Source organism: Engystomops pustulosus, chromosome 7, assembly GCF_040894005.1.
Source record: "Engystomops pustulosus chromosome 7, aEngPut4.maternal, whole genome shotgun sequence".
In the NCBI taxonomy this organism is placed as follows: domain Eukaryota; kingdom Metazoa; phylum Chordata; class Amphibia; order Anura; family Leptodactylidae; genus Engystomops; species Engystomops pustulosus.
The window spans coordinates 107,874,039-107,890,426 of NC_092417.1; the positions used below are offsets into that span (position 1 = coordinate 107,874,039).

A 16,388-nucleotide genomic window follows, 5' to 3' on the forward strand; every position below is an offset into this window, starting at 1 on the left:
CCTATTACACTGGAAGTAGTAGAACACATAGAATAGAGTTGAGTCCCCAGAAAAAGATTTTTAAAAGCCCCCATTATGGTGCTCCATCTTTTCAAGGGCCCCATAGAAAGTGCATGGTCTACCAACAGTTTGGTCACTGGTCAGGAAGAGAAATGTTATGCAGGTGTATAGCAATGGAAGAGGTTGACATACTTTGAGCAAGTTTTCTGTCTGCCTTGACAAAGAAAAGAACATGAAACTGCTTGCACATGTATTTATAAAGTGTCTGTGCTACTTTTGTGTTGAGGCTGCATTGTGCCCGAGAAGACAGAAAAAATTTGCTCCACAGTCATCACATTTATTCTGGCAAAGCCACAATTCGGCAACATAGACAAAGTGCAGAAAAAAATGAATTAAAGCTTGGAAACTCCTGCACAGGAGGTACTGGCAGCTTCCATGCGTCAGCACTGGATCAGCAAAAAGTTCTCTCCCCCCGTTATTGCTGAACGGTAACTGTGGTACTGTCAGCAGGGTGAGATATTTGGTCCTGCTTTAAGACAATGGGCACACATGGCAGAGATAGTTCTCCTATCCTCCCTGTAGTCACTGGAATGGACCACTATCTTCCTTCTGGGTGCAAGACTGCGATAACATTAGTGTGAGTGGGAGGAAGTGCACTTTAATCTTAGTAGAAATGCGTTGCATTCCTCGGACCAGTTGCTAGGCAGTGAGGCAGCCGTGGTACACACTGAGAATGTACATGCCAAGGGAAGAGGGCTCACCGCTCAAGCGTGAAAATAGTGTAATCAGGGAGAGGGAGCATGTGGGAGGGGCCAGAGGTATAAAAAATGAGGATGATAGGAGGAGGGATCCAGGAGCTGATAAATGTTGTGATTTGAAATGCCTGCCCTTCTGGAACTCTGCTGAGGAATCTGGCAGGGAGCGAGGTAAAGTTTCATATAGTTTATTTCTGTAGTCATATAACGCACAGTTATTTTAAAAACATGCATGGAATATACTGTACTGTTTCTCTGGGAACCTGTCCCCAACTCAAAATGGCCCTCTGGTAACAGGTTCTCTTTAATTTGACCTTTTTCTATCAGTATTAGTTTTGGGGGCATCTTGTTTGCTGATCTGAATACTTTACCCTACATTATTTCCACTATTTTTCAAAGAGGTTTTACAGTGTGGAGTTTTGTAGAGGTACTGTACACTAACAACATGTCATTATATCAGTATGTATTATTATTAGAATATACAGCCACATTTCTTCTATTAACCCCCTCAGGTGTACAGTAATCAGTAACCACACAATGAAAACTACACAAAAGAGTCACAACAAAAAGACCATTAAGAAGATATTAGATCTGAGCCAGCAATGTGAGGAATGTTCTGTAATTATTAAAAACAGCCTCAAGGAATTCGGTGTAATGAATAAACCCTTCTCTGTCCAAGCCAGACATATAAAGTGTAAATTGTACCCACAAGGTAAACTAGTTCCATGGTGACTCATGATGCAGTTTTGGTGGGAGCTGCAAAGGTGGCCAGTTTGATCATTAAAACTTTTTAGACTCTTTTTAATATTTGCTATTTTTAGTGTAGCTTTTTTGCCAATTTGCCAAATTATGACAAGCTATCTATGTAAATATAATTTTTTTTTTTTTTTTAAATCGCTTTATTGGCACAGAAATGAAACGGTGCAACATCACAAAACAAGGAGCATTAGCTGAGGTACATCAGATATAACAACATATATCTTTACCCAATAATTTGTCATGTGTGATAACATCTGTACAAAAACAGCGATCCAGTAAACCCCTACCTAACCCATACATAGAACAGTAACCAACCTGTTCGAGAGGTGTCAAGAGATTAATGGAGTCAAAGAAAAGCTAGAAACAATGGTTAGGCAACAAGGTAACCCACCACCCTATTTCTGGAGAGCAAGGAATCCCTCCTGTTGACAGTGGAGGAGTGCAGGAAGGGTGCCCAACTGTAATATGTAAAATTATAATAATATGACCTCCATCGAGTATTGCATTCACTGAAAAGGGACAAGAGACTCTCTCAGACTGCGAACATTAAAAAGAGTATCTGGGGAAGAGCACCAAGAGCCCCAAGAGCCCCACACTTTTCGGAACTTATCCGGGCAGCCGCGATGTTTGTAAACTATATTCTCGTAAGGTAGAGTCAGATTAACTAGTTTCTTCCACTGAGAGACAGTAGGAGAGCAATCAGCCATCCAGCGTATGGCAATGGCCTTACGGGCCAAAAACAGAGCTTCCTTCAAGAAAATCGCTTCATAATGGCACCAGTCATCCTCCCGGGTAATTCCCAACAGGCATAGGGCCGGCGAGGTAGGGAGCGGTTTATTCAGGATAGCAGACAGCAGAGAAACTACTTCTGTCCAGAATACGGCGTAAATATAATTTTTAGAGGGTGCTACATGTATGAGATCTAGTGACACCTAAGGCAGTAAATAACCTACAAGAAGTAGGCTGTTCATATGCACATATTAGATGTCTGTTGGTTGAATAGCTGTTTCTTCTGCCTCTTCCACACAGATGAATGTTCCCCTCGACTGAATGTAAATGTGTTCTAAATTGGAAGGGATGATTAAGTCATTACCCGACAGCTGTATTGGTGGCTCATCTCCCTTGAGAACAAAAGGGAAGTTTAGATACCAACAGTCCCAGGAAAAGTCAAGATATACCAATGCATATTAGATGGTAGGTCAGACTTGCTGATTGTTTGACACATCATAATTATAGACGTGGGCAACTTACGAACCTCTAATCAAAGTGATAATATCCTGATATGGGATAAACTTAATGGAATTCTGCCATACTTAGTGATCATACTGTGCATTCATTAATAGGGTTGTAGACACTTTACCCTTTTTACAGGGCAATGGTAGTAATTAATAAGTAAGTATTTAATACCAGTGGTCCGACCCCAGGCAATTTTAAGAACCTGGGCACCATTCAGTTCTGTGGAACTTCAAGTGGATGTTTTAACAAGGGACTCGTTAGATGACCTTTAGTCCCATCTTCTCATTATGACTATGATCATATTGATATTGAGCCTATGATGATAATAATAATTTCATTATTTATATAGCGCACGCAGTTTGCCAAATTGGTCCAATCCTTTAATTGTTTCAGATAATTTTGATACAATGTTTCAAGAAAAAGGGATGCAGCTTTTATTACATTTATTAATGAACTTTGCCTTTTTGTCACAAATAATGGCATAAAATACATTATACAATACTGATGACAACAATAATAAATATTGTAAGCATTGACTTTAGTTTTTATTGTGAAATTTACAACCAGATAAAAAAAGTTTTATTATAAAACATAAAATAAATATGTCAACATTTCGCTATAGATTTGACATTTACAAACGTTCAAAGAACCTGCGTTCTTTAGTGCCAAATTAGTTAAAACATACATTCTTATATAAAATAAAATCAATAATTAAAAAAGAAACCTTTTTTTCTTAATTTTTTGATACTTACTCCAGTTTCAAAAACACAGACCTGTCTGCATGTTTTTCTTCTTTTTCTCGTTAATTATTCAACATTTTATTATTAACTATTGTATTGTGATGTGGAATGTCCTTTGTTAAAATATCATTTTAATATGTCATGTAAAATAAATATAATAAAACATTATCAACATTTTACATTATTTTATTATCTATTATTATCTATGGTGGTATTTTACATTTTGCAGGTACATTTTTAATGTCCTGTTTATGTTTCTGCCTTGTGGTAGAAAAAGCTATTTTGCTGCTTTCACAGTTATATCTATTATATTGCCATAAACGCCACTATGTCCTATGCTATTTACAAGGAGGGCAATGCTGGGATTGAAAGGACAGATATACAAGTTATTATTCTGTTTTAAAATCCTGCAAAAATCTTACATCAAATGACCCTGGAGGGAAACCCACTATTTTAGTTTGACTTTTATTAACTTTGATCAGGCCCATGTATAATATGTTTTTTTTTAATTCTCCAAAAACGTAAGAAAATGCAAAAATACAGGAATTTTAAATGCAATATTTTCTGCTTTGCAAAAAAATATGTTTTTGTATTACATTTTATTTGACATAACAGTAAGAATGAATTGCTTTCTAAAATCTCATTTAGACTGCCTTATTTTATCTGCAGAAGGTTAAAAAGTAAGTATAATTCTTTTTATTTTTATAATATATAAATTTAAATTCATATATTTTTTCATAAAATCATAAGCATTCTTCATTTCTAAGATGTTCATTAAAAGTGACCTCCATCTAAAATTAGTGCCGAGTAAAGTAATCATGGAAATTAAATGTTACAGTTACTGCTTCAGCTAAACTAAACTTCATTCATCAACGATAACTTGTGGTATTTAGCGGGATGCCATAAATATACTCTTTATTGCCACTCCTCATAAAATTATAGTAGCATACAACCATGTCTGAGCCTTTCTGGTTTTGGCAATTGAATCGGCTGTTTCATTCCTTTTGTGCCTATTTTTTCTCCTTAAGGAATTTAGACTTTAAAGGGCCACATGCTACTTTAAAAAAAACAGCCATTTAAAGGATTTCCAGATAGAATTTTTAGATGACATCTACTCATTGAAATAATCTAAAGTTAAGGGTGTTTAGTAAAAAAAAAAAGTTTGTCATTTTGAAAAGCACCACCAACAGATTTTATAAAACAAACAAACAAAAAGAGTAATCAATTTACCTGCTGTACGTTATTCCTTTACCATGCAAGCATTTCATTACCTGCAAGTCTGTAGAGCTGCTTGATCCTAGGATCATTTGCCAACTGTTTAGACTGATAATTTAATGGCCATTTGGAGGGCAGACAGCAAAAGGGTAATGGGAACAAGGATTAGATGAGGCAGGTATTCTTCATGAAAGTTTTAAGGCAACTTCTAAGTAATAGATACACTTTCCTGGATAAGAACTGGCTATAACAAACATAACCAGGGTTAATATCAAGACATTTGGAGTTCTCTTTTGTATATCTCCTCTTGATATTGTAGATGAATTTAAATTGTCTAAGAAGGTACCGTAAATTAAAAGCAAAAGTTCAGAATATAACCACCTTACTTCTCCAGCAGCAAGGTGATAAGCACCATTTCTTATATTGGCCACATAGTTAAACAGGATAAACTATAAATATATTGTAATATAAAGTCCATTATTATAGATCTCAGCATCTTTATCACCTTATGAATCTTGTTTAAATGGCTTTACATCCTGTTGTTGTACTACTGATGAGTGAATTAATCTACGAAGGCTCTCAGGTTCATAAGATTTACGAACATAACGTTTCTCTTTAATCATTTGTCAATGAAATGTAGGCCTTCTCTCCAGTATAAGTTCAGAATGTATACACAGGAATTTTTTTAATCAGGAAAAAATCTGATTGGTTCATTTCTGTGACCTTTTTCTAGCTGTAGGATCACGCAATTTCCAAGAAATTATTAACTTTTGAATGCACAGATTTCTGCCGCAGAATAAACTTTCAAATGTGAAGACATGCCAAGGCCAGTAATGGGAGGTCACCCAGTGTCACTGTAGTGTTTTTTTCTTGTGCATGACTTACAACATTGTTTGCCATAGAACTTATGGTTGCAGACTCCATGTTGTGGGACAAGAGAGCACCAGCTAAAGTAGTCTACACATGATGGATCGTCTGGAAAACATGAAAACAGGACATAATGTAGTAATGTAAGTATATCATTTTAACAAATCCAAGTGTGATTCTGTATCTGACAATGTTAACAATGATTATACAGTGAACAGTTATGAAGGGGCATGACTTGTTAACAAAGGAAATTGTAAGTGATTTTTTTAAAGGAATAACAGAGCAATCAAAAACTCAAAGAATAGAGGTTTTAGAATGGTTAACTTACAGAGAATAATGTTGATTACAAAAAACAGAAAAGTCAGGACAATGCTTCCTATGTATTTTCCATGTCATTACCAGTATGGATAAACTATAATCATTGAACACAGGCTGATCACCTCCATTAAATGTGGTCAATCAGCTTCTAAATCAAATAAAGAATCCAATAAAAACAGCATTTTTTTTAGCAAACAGCAATTTATAAGCTTTCCAGATGTGTACTCCCTGTTTCCAAGTGATTTGTTGTTTCGGAAAAAGATATAGTTTTCTTTATTTAAATGAGAAGCTTATTTGCATAACGATGACAGTGTATTTTCCTTCTAAATAATTCAATTTCAGAAAACAGTAAGGTTGTGCCTGGAAATCTTTATTCAGTGCCCTACACATTGCTGTTTTCACTTATGGGATGATTTGAGAGATAGTAGAATCCTTTTCAAAGGGGATAAACAGCTTACCAACTAAGGCAATTTCAAATCTGCTAAGCTAGCCCACTTCAGCTACTATAAACTATGTATTGGGATACAGAAGACTGCGGGTCCATGACAGGAGAAGAAAATCAATTGTATGTATATAAAACACGCATACAAGTGATTACCAGCATGCACAGGCAGAGACATGTTTAAGGATTCTCTACAGGCTGTAAAAATAAGGCATTTTCTGTGGTGCAGATATCTTGTCAATGCCAAAAACTTTAATATTAAATTATTCATTTTGGTATGATTCAATCTAAATTATCATCTAATAAACAGAAATTTTTTTTTTTCCGAACACAGTTTTCAAATTGTTTTTTAAAACCACCATAGCCAATGACTGGTTTTCTATGTTCTCAGTTTGAGCCTTTACATTTATGCCTGTTATAATTAATAATTCATTAGGAATAAAGTATTTAGAAGCCCCTCAGCTTTTGTGTCTTTTCCTACTTAGAAAATCAGTCAATCACATCAGGAGTTTGGCCAGGAAATTGTAATTATCTAAGCCATGGTTCACTAGTCAGGCACATTGCATAATGATGTATACTAATTTGAGCTTAATTATACCATAATAAGATTGTAGACCTATATAAAAAATAAAAGACTCATTAAATTATGTAATCTCTACATTGGTTCCAATTACTGTAAAAGTAACTGTACAATAAGTCTTGGCCTTTATACTTCATATAGTGAAAAACCATTTTGCAGGCAAAACCAGTATATAACTGTTCAAACTAGGTATCAATTACTGCCGGTGCCTTTAACGGGCTTTCCAGCGGCTGTAAATAGATAAAGGTCACACTTGATTTGGCCACAGACAGTAAATGGCATTCAATACTGGAACCTATATGTTGCCAGGCTGGATAAGTAATATCAGATAAGACCTAGCAGAGGTAAAAGAGAAACACATCCAAAAGCACAAAATAGTAAAAGTAAAGCAGTCTCTCTGCTCAAAAACACTATTCAGTCTCAAATTCTGAGATGTTGAATACTTAGTAGCAAATACCTCCTTCTTCTGTCCACGATCTGAAGAAGAAACTCACAAAAGAGATCATTTTAAATAGAATGACCACAGACACAATAAACCTCCTCCTTTGTATCCTGTGTGCACCCACCATTTGATGCCTCCGCAAAAAGAACCTATCCAAAAGAGGACTGGTATTCTACTGTGTAATCTTCTGTGGTTAATGAGGAATAAATAGTATAATACTGTCAGCAATTCAATGAGTTTTAAAAGATTTATTTTACTCACAAACAGAAGGTAAAAGTAGGCTTCCAGAAAATCAACATTAAAATCCACTGCTGGTGTGGAAAGGAGCTCATCTCGAGTTTATTTGCCTTCTACTGCAGTGGAAGTCAAAACTGCTTATTTCCACACCAGCAGTGGCCTTTTTAATGTTGATTTTATTGATACCTACTTATTCCTTTGGTTTATGAGTATTTTCAATCTTTAAAAACTCACTGGGGAAGATGTATCAATCTGCCAATCCTCAGAAGAAACTTTCGAATGTGAAGACAAGCCAAGGCCAGTAATGGGAGGTTATCCAGTGTCACTGTAGTGTTTTTCTTGTTCATGAGTTACAAAATTGTTTGCCATAGAACTTATGGTTGCAGACTCCTTGTTGTGGGACAAGAGAGCACTAGTCTCTCAGGTTTACATGCCAGTACAAACCATGATTAACCCTCCCTATAAGGGGAACAATTGAGCCTAGTTTCTAGTAGACATGAAATAAAGGAGTATTGTGATTTCGGAACCTCTATAGCCACTGTATTTCACTCAATGCAGTACTTACATTTTTAATTTGGGACTAGTGAATATAGATTTGGGATTTAATACCTTGGATTCCTGAAGTAGGACAGAAGTTCATGTTGCAAGCCTGGGAACTAGGTGGCTTCTGATGAGGCAAACATCCCACTGCAGGTCTACCTTGGTGAAGACACTGGACATTTCTTAGCTGCACACCTCCTCCACATGTAACTGTACACTGGTCAGAAAAGACATAAGTTAGCGTTACACTGATTGTATTGATTTATGTGGTTAATATAGTTTACTTATATATAAAATATGATTTTTAGCAGAAGGATAAAGGATTTACCGGCTGCCATGGAGATGCATGCCATCCATGATAGGTAGGATATGGCAACTGTATATGACATGGCTTGTTATTGCATGGCTGCTCCAGGGGTACATTAGCTTTCCTAATACTTCGACATCTTCTCTGAGGAACAGTGACAAGTTTGCCATGACTATCTTGTTCTCCACACTTCAGTTCACGCTTCCTTACACCAGGCCCACATGTTGCTGAACACTGCAGAAGTAAGTTACATGTTCTAAATACAACAGAACTAATTTCAGACTCAATTTTCAGCAACTATATATCAGGGTTAAGATTAGTAACCCTAAAGCAAGAATGAGCTAATTTTTTAGACTTGAATATTTTGCCATCCTAAAACTTTAATTGGTACAAATTGTTCTTCCCCTTTTAATTTACATGCTAGGATTGTAGAAACAGTGACAAGTGTTCTGACACCAACCAAAAAAAAAAGAAAAAAAAACAGCAACCCATGTAATTACCAAAAGCTGTTTTGTTTGATGCACGCAGCCCAGGGTCCTAGTGTGCAGGATCCATAGTCCAAGACAAAAAAAGAGAGAAGGCCACAGCATCCAATATGATGAAAAAAGGTTAAACCTTTATTCACACAGGCATAGAAAAAACTGCAACATTTCGATTCACCATGAATCTTTGTCACCAACCAAAATATGATTTTTCAGTGTATTCCTATAGTTTTTTTTATGTAGGTTACCTCAGTCCATGTAGATATCACCCACTGTAATTTGTCATTTTTCTGGCAGCGTGCTAAAATACAGCTCTCAGTGGACTCTGGCCTTGAGTCGACTGCACACAGGTTTTCTGGAAGTATTTTATATTTCTCCAAGTTGACACTTCTGCAATAAACATCTCGTTTCTTAATTCCCTTTCCACAAGATCGGGAGCACTGGAATTGATGAGGAATGCAAGCTGTCAGACATTAAGATGCATAGCTTATGGACATAGATTACATTAAGATGATATTAGCAGGGCTTATTTACAGGGAAATATAATAGAGGTGAACACCTTAGGCCTTCAGGGTTAGTATAAAAAGCCAGGTCAGAAATTTTCTAAACTTAACATTTCCCCAAATAAATCTATACACTGAGTATCTCAGTCCTCAACCCAGACAGCTTGGCTGATGCACCTCTATTTAAATAGTGACAGCTATAAGACCTGGCTTGTTACAAGACCTCAGAGACAGATGTTTGGGTGGCTCTTGAGAACAATTTTAATTCAACAAAATTTACTATCTAGGAATTTTTTTTGTTTGGTGATTTCATTGAGCCAAGGTGTATCCCCTGTGCTATGAATCATTTTAATGGCAACCTTTCAAGGATGATGATCTTGTGGATCATATTTATTCTTTCTGTAGCCCTGTAACCATTTACTAAATACAATTTAAAATAAGACAAATGGGTTCCTGAGTGGAACTACTTTTGTTTGTGTTAACCAAAAGTTTCACCTGTAAAGGACTTTATTTTTAGTACCATGTTAAGCAATCAAAACACAATGAAAAACTTGGAGTGGTACACTATCTACCACACAAAAATTGCAGAAAAATAGTAACTTATAATATCTCAAGTCCAATGAAAACAGAAGTATAAGCGTGGCCTTTTTTGTTAGGAACCCATAACAATCTACAAAATTACCACATAAGCCACAAAAATTTCTCCATTATACCTGAGACCATGGTCCAGTACTCCATTCTGCTGGACAGTCCTGGGTGTTGCACTTTTGGACCTGGATGGGAGTGCTCACTGGACAGTTGGAATGTCCAACTGGTTCATCACTGTGTTTAGTCTTTTTCTGGAGACACTGAATAGCCCTAGTTTGTTGGCCGCTACCACAGGAAGCACTACACGGACTCCATTGACCAGTTGACCAACTATAAAATATTATAATAGAGTCTTAGGAAAAATAATATCAGAGAGGCACTTATAGGAATAAGTTTTTGATAAACATCACATACATGAAATATTCACTTTGATTACTACTACCATTGCCTTTTCATGAATATATCATTGAATGTTACTTACTAAGCTGGACATGGTTGACTATTGCATAATTTTGGTTCCATTAAAGGCTTGCTCAACAAACCACACATGCTGGTGTTAGCTTGTATTCGAAAATCTTGTAAACATATAAATTTCACATTCATTTCACCTTAAAAAGTAGAAACAATTAATTAATACAAACAATACACAGACATATTATATTCTTGAAACATAAATAAATTCAATAATTTTGGTTGTGTGCATTAAGCCTTAACCCCTTAAGGACGCAGGGTTTTTCGGCTCATTTCTCGCTCTCCAACTTCAAAAATCCATAACTTTTAAATTTTTATGTGTACAGACCTATGTGAGGGCTTATTTTGTGCGGAACAAATTTTACTTTCCCGTAATGTTATTTATTTTAACATGCCTTGTACTGTGAAGCTGAAAAAAAATTCCAAATTTGGAAAAATTGAAAAAAAAATGCACATGCGTCACGTTCTTGTGGGCTCAGTTTTTTCGACTTTGACTGTGCACTCAAAATAACACCTCAGCTTTATTCTTTGGTTCGGTGCGATCGCGGTGATACCAAATTTATATAGGTTTTATTGTGTTTTAATACATTTTCAAAAATTAAACGAATGTGTACAAAAAAGAAAAACATTTTTTTGCCATCTTCTGACACTAATAACTTTTTCATACTTTGGTTCACTAAGATGTGTGAGGTGACATTTTTTGCAAAATGAGGCAACGTTTTCATTGCTACCATTTTGAGGTCTGTGCGATATTTTGATCATTTTTTATTTCATTTTTTATGTTATGTAAAAAGGTGTAAAAGTCGCATATTGGACATTTGGGCGCCATTTCCCGTCTTGGAGGTCACCGCCGCCCGTAACCATTTTTATATTTTGATAGATCGGGCAATTTGGGACGCGTTGATACCTAATATGTTTGTGATTTTTACTGTTTATTATGTTTTATATTTGTTCTAGGGAAAGGGGGGTGATTTGAACTTTTAATATTTTATTAATTTTTTTTATTTTTTTAACTTTTTCTTTCTTTTTTTTTCACTATTTTTTAGACCATATACTGCAATACTTCTGTATTGCAATATATGGCATTTTTGCAGCACATTCATTACAATGAGTCACTGGCTCATTGTAACGAAACTGCAGAAGCCATGTAGCCTTGTGTCAAAAGAAGACCCAAGGCTACCATGGCAACCGATCGTCATCCCCCGATGACGTTCAGGGGCACGGCGATCGCAATAAAGATGGCGGCGCCCCGCCGTTTTTTAAACACCGCCGGTGACTTTGTCAGCGGCAATGGCATGGTTAATAGCCGCGATCGGTGCAAGCACCGACCGCCGTTATTAGCGGTGGGGATTTTCTGCAAAATGCAAAAACCCCCACCTTTGTATGAAGAGGGCTCAGCCCGTGAGCCCTCTTCATACATCCCTTATACCTCTGCGCCGTAGAGCTACGGCGCAGAGCGTTAAGGGGTTAAAGAGAGTCCATTATCACAATTTACTGACCTAAACCAACTACAATGTTATCTAAGGCTATGCCCACGCATGCCACCCATGCCTTTGCTTTTAATTCTTGAGCCACCTCTTCTATGCCAAGAGTTCAGTTTAGAAATATCTAAATAAGGCTGCAGTGCTTTGGGGGGGGAGACATTAGTGTAGCAGTTCAAAGCTCTGTCTCCTCAGCACGAAAAAAGCCTCTCCTTGTTACAATGGCATTGCCCGGAGTCTTTTCTCATCCTACTCATGACAGTTCTGTTACTCCTGAGATGTGGAGGTGGAGCAGTGGAGCACTGACCAGCTCTGCCAAAGTACTGCAGCCTAATTTGCATGTGAAGCCTAATTTGCTTATTTCTTATTTTGGCTTTGGAGGAACTACTCGCAGATAAAAATGGTATGGGTGGCATGTGTGGACACAGTCCTATTTAACATAGAAGTTAGTTAAAGGGGTTATGCCACCATATCAAATTTATGTAACTTACTTCAATACATTTAAAACAGAAATTTCAGCTTTGACATTTATTTAAAAATATCCCTTCTTTTGTCAAAAAATGCTTTTCAAAATCTGAATAGCTCCCCCTACCGGTGTTGTTCCCGTCCTCTCTAACACCTACCCTGGCCGATCATGCGCAGAAAGAATAAAATGCTAAAGACTCTTCTAGGCATGCGCATATCTAAACAGACTCCTCCGCTGGCCCCATCACTCCTTTGCATCGTGGAGGAGCCAGAGCTGGATCATTATATAGGCGGCTATCAATCCCAGGCAACCAGAATGTCTGATATAGCTCTGGATGCTGTACAGAGACAGCGTCCACAGCTTCCTCTGCTGGTCGGACATTAAAAAGCATCATGAGGCTGCTGTGTGTTGCATTCCTGCTGAGCGGCAGCCTGTGAAGTAGAGGGACAGAGCTGCTGCTGCTAGTGCTGAGGTATAGTCCGAGCCAGACAAGGAATAGGTGCTGGGGAGTTGGAGGTGAATAAATGGCACTTCAGGCCAGGGCTGGGGGATGGGGCAGTCATGCAGAGGAAGTGTCAGGAGGTGTGTAGAGGGGAGACAGTGCCGGGATCCAGCATCCTGCTCTAGAAACACATTAGCAGCAGCATGACAACACTATCACTCCTATCACACTATCACAGAACTACTACTTTTATTATATGTGTATGGCAACAGAACAGTACTACTACTACTCCTATCCTGTATAAATGGGCACAGCACAGTACTACTACTACTCCTATCCTGTATAACTGGGCACAGCACAGTACTACTGCTCCTCCTAACCTGTATATATGGGTACAGTACTACTACTCCTATTCTGTATATATGAGGACATTACAGTACTACTACTCCTATCCTGTATATATGGGCACATGACAGTACTACTACTCCTATCCTGTATATATGGGCACATCACAGGAATCAGTCATGGATGAGAACGGTCGCATGCATTACATTTTACTCTGAGACCGTTTTTTAGAAAAGAGGCCTATATGAAAGTTTAATTAGGTAAATATATATATATATAGTGACAATGAATTAGTAATAGAGAATCGGGGAAACATGACACGGTACACACAGCATTTATAGCAGCATCCTGCTTTGCTGGGACTATTTGAACGCAGCAGGTGTAAGGAGACGCTGAAGTCAGTGATGTAGAACTCTGGGAAGGCCAATAAGAGATAGGCAGCTGCATAGCATTATGGGGTTTGTGATAAAACTGCCTTTTAAGCCCCTCCCACATTTACTTCTGTGTGGTACATAATAGAGGCTAAACAAGCCTTGAGAAAACAAATAAAATTTATTTCTCACTCCAGTTAATCATAATGAATAGGTTTTTATGAAATATTTTAACCTCTTTGATATCTTTTTGAAGGAAGTTGAGTCGTGGCATAACCCCTTTAAGTAAATCATGCTGAAAGATTCCCTTTAAATTAACCTGAAACCACACACCACCCATGGACATGGCATTGTACTATTTCTGCCCAAAAAACACACCAACGTTATCTCATTCTTTATGACCTCTGAGCCCAGATGTGATTAATACCATCCTTGAATGTATACCCCTTTCATAGGTCCTCAAAAATATTCTACAACATGCATTGAAATCTATTTTTGCTTACCACCGCCGCATGTTACAGTGCATTCTGTATACACAGGGACCCAAGCGAAACTTTTTCTCTTATCAGTTGTTTCTTCATTTGCTGAAAAGGGTAAAGTATACTCCCAAGCAAACCCCTCATTCTTTCCTTGATAAAGAACCTAAAATGGAAACGACATTCCTGCAGTTTAAATTTGGCCACTGTTTAGTACTTAATGTCATCAAAATGTTGTTAAGAGGGGCTTGTAGTTGAAAACACAGCTTATGTAAATACCATGATGTGCCAAATTTGGCTGTATAACAAAAACTACTACAAAATGCAGGTAAAGTGAGCAAAAAAATCATTGTACTAAACACATGTTGTTCTTTAGACGTTTAAACTCACAAAAGTCCAATTGACCCTTTTGACCTCTAGCTCTGTATACTGTAGAAGCATAAAGCCATCTTACTAGAATGGAACTATAATATTTCCCAGCAACATTTTTGGGAACCTACTACTGTATGATTCCTGTTTTTTTTATCTTCGAAAAATTTTGTAGATTTTTTAGTATGTCTTCCACGATTTAATGACTGCATTTATGGTCCATGTTTTTAGGCTACAAATATATTTACTCTTGATTCACATTGTAAATAAATCTCAACAGAGTTATAAATTGTGCTGTTATTCATCCTTAACTGAACCCATAAATAATTCTTCAGGTAGCCAATTGTGACAGAAAAAAAATGTATAAATTCTCAAATATTTTATGGGAATATTATTTTAAAAGTCTCTTGTGTTCATGAGTCTCTCATGATTCATCTCTTTTTGTATGATTATAAATCATGGAACACCTATTGTGAATTATCTTTTACATTCTTCTTTTTGTGCTGTTTTTGTGTTTTTGCCATATATTTAATTGTAGCCCCGATCAAGGCCTTGGACAGATACTTGTTAAGTTTTGCTCCTTCAGATGTAATATGAACCTCATTGGTGGCTAGCAGGACAACCTAGAGCTTCAAACCTTGCCAAAATGGAATGCTTCACTCTTTTATGATTTAGGAGATAGAATATAACATTTTAATTAACACAAGTGGGAATGTAAAAATGTGAACAATGTTCCACTTGAATAATAAAAAGCGTTACGATAGTAAAAATCATCATCTGTAACCCAGTGTTTATGTCAAGGTCAATAACATTGAATTTAATGGCTAGTAGTTAACAATTTTAACTACTTCAAAATAAGTTTTGTTTTCTTTTGGGTCATTTTAAGATGATGTAAGAATTTTTTTAAAGATGACACACCCTTAGTTTGGTAATTACTAGTGATGAGCGAGTATACTCGTCCGAGCTTGATGCTCGGTCGAGTATTAGCATACTCGGACTGGCTCGTTGCTTGGACGAGTATTTGCCCTGCTCGATAACGAGCATTTAATTTAAAAAAAAAAAAGTGAAGAACAGTAAAAAGATACAATTAAAACATTTAATTTAATTGTTTAATTGAAGAAAACAGTGAAAGAACACAGTGCAGAACAGATTGCAGATCTTAGGGAACATCTGCAATCTGTTCCGGAGACACGCGTGCAGAACGGTGTTCTCCGCAATAGTATTTGAAGAACAATGGGGCAGATTTATCAAGCTGTCTGAAAGTCAGAATATTTCTAGTTGCCCATGGCAACCAATCACAGCTCCCCTTTAAAATATTCATGAGCACTGATAAAATGAAAGCTGAGCTGTGATTGGTTGCCATGGGCAACTAGAAATATTCTGACTTTCAGACACTTGATAAATCTGCCCCAATATGTGTGAAGAACAACTTGCAGATGTTTCCAAACAACATCTCAGTAGCAGAATATTAGTAATGACTGCAGTAATATATAAAGTGCATTATTATGAAATGTATGTTAGTTTTATACATTCCCTCCAAAACTGACAACTTCATTGAAAATATGAATTACTTCCTCTGAAAACATGAAATGTCTGCAAAGAAACAAACCCTTTGAAGTTTAAAGTCACACCTGCATTCAACAGATTCCGATGGCAGCTATAAATAATAGAAGTGTAACACAAGGTAAACGGAATATGGATATGGGAAGACCTTATGTTTTTTGTTTCACTCTCCTAAAATGGATACTGAAAGCCCTTAAATGCATTTGTCAATTAAGTGTTAACTGAATGTATGCATTGATAAGTAGTTAACAGTGGTGCTTAAGAATTCTATAGAACCATCTATAGGCTACAATTCTCAAAAGAACAAAACAGTAGTCAATACTGATGGTACTGCCCTATGGGACTCGGTCACTGACTAACCTTCTAGTGCATGTGACATTGATATGTTTGTTT

General features: G+C 36.8%; 1 protein-coding gene across 1 annotated transcript in view; it reads right to left on the reverse strand.

The window, feature by feature from the left end:
• Positions 1–3,213: 3,213 nt before the first annotated feature.
• Positions 3,214–16,388, reverse strand: part of ADAMTS18 (ADAM metallopeptidase with thrombospondin type 1 motif 18) — a 69,475-nt gene continuing 56,300 nt past the window's right edge. Inside the window, exons 17-23 of the mRNA XM_072117494.1 lie at positions 14,091–14,229; positions 10,493–10,619; positions 10,137–10,341; positions 9,169–9,360; positions 8,460–8,672; positions 8,201–8,348; positions 3,214–5,680 (exon numbers count right to left, since the gene is read on the reverse strand). Of these exons, the coding sequence (XP_071973595.1) occupies positions 5,547–5,680; positions 8,201–8,348; positions 8,460–8,672; positions 9,169–9,360; positions 10,137–10,341; positions 10,493–10,619; positions 14,091–14,229 (1,158 nt within the window). The 3' untranslated portion in view covers positions 3,214–5,546. The remainder of the gene's footprint in view (positions 5,681–8,200; positions 8,349–8,459; positions 8,673–9,168; positions 9,361–10,136; positions 10,342–10,492; positions 10,620–14,090; positions 14,230–16,388) is intronic.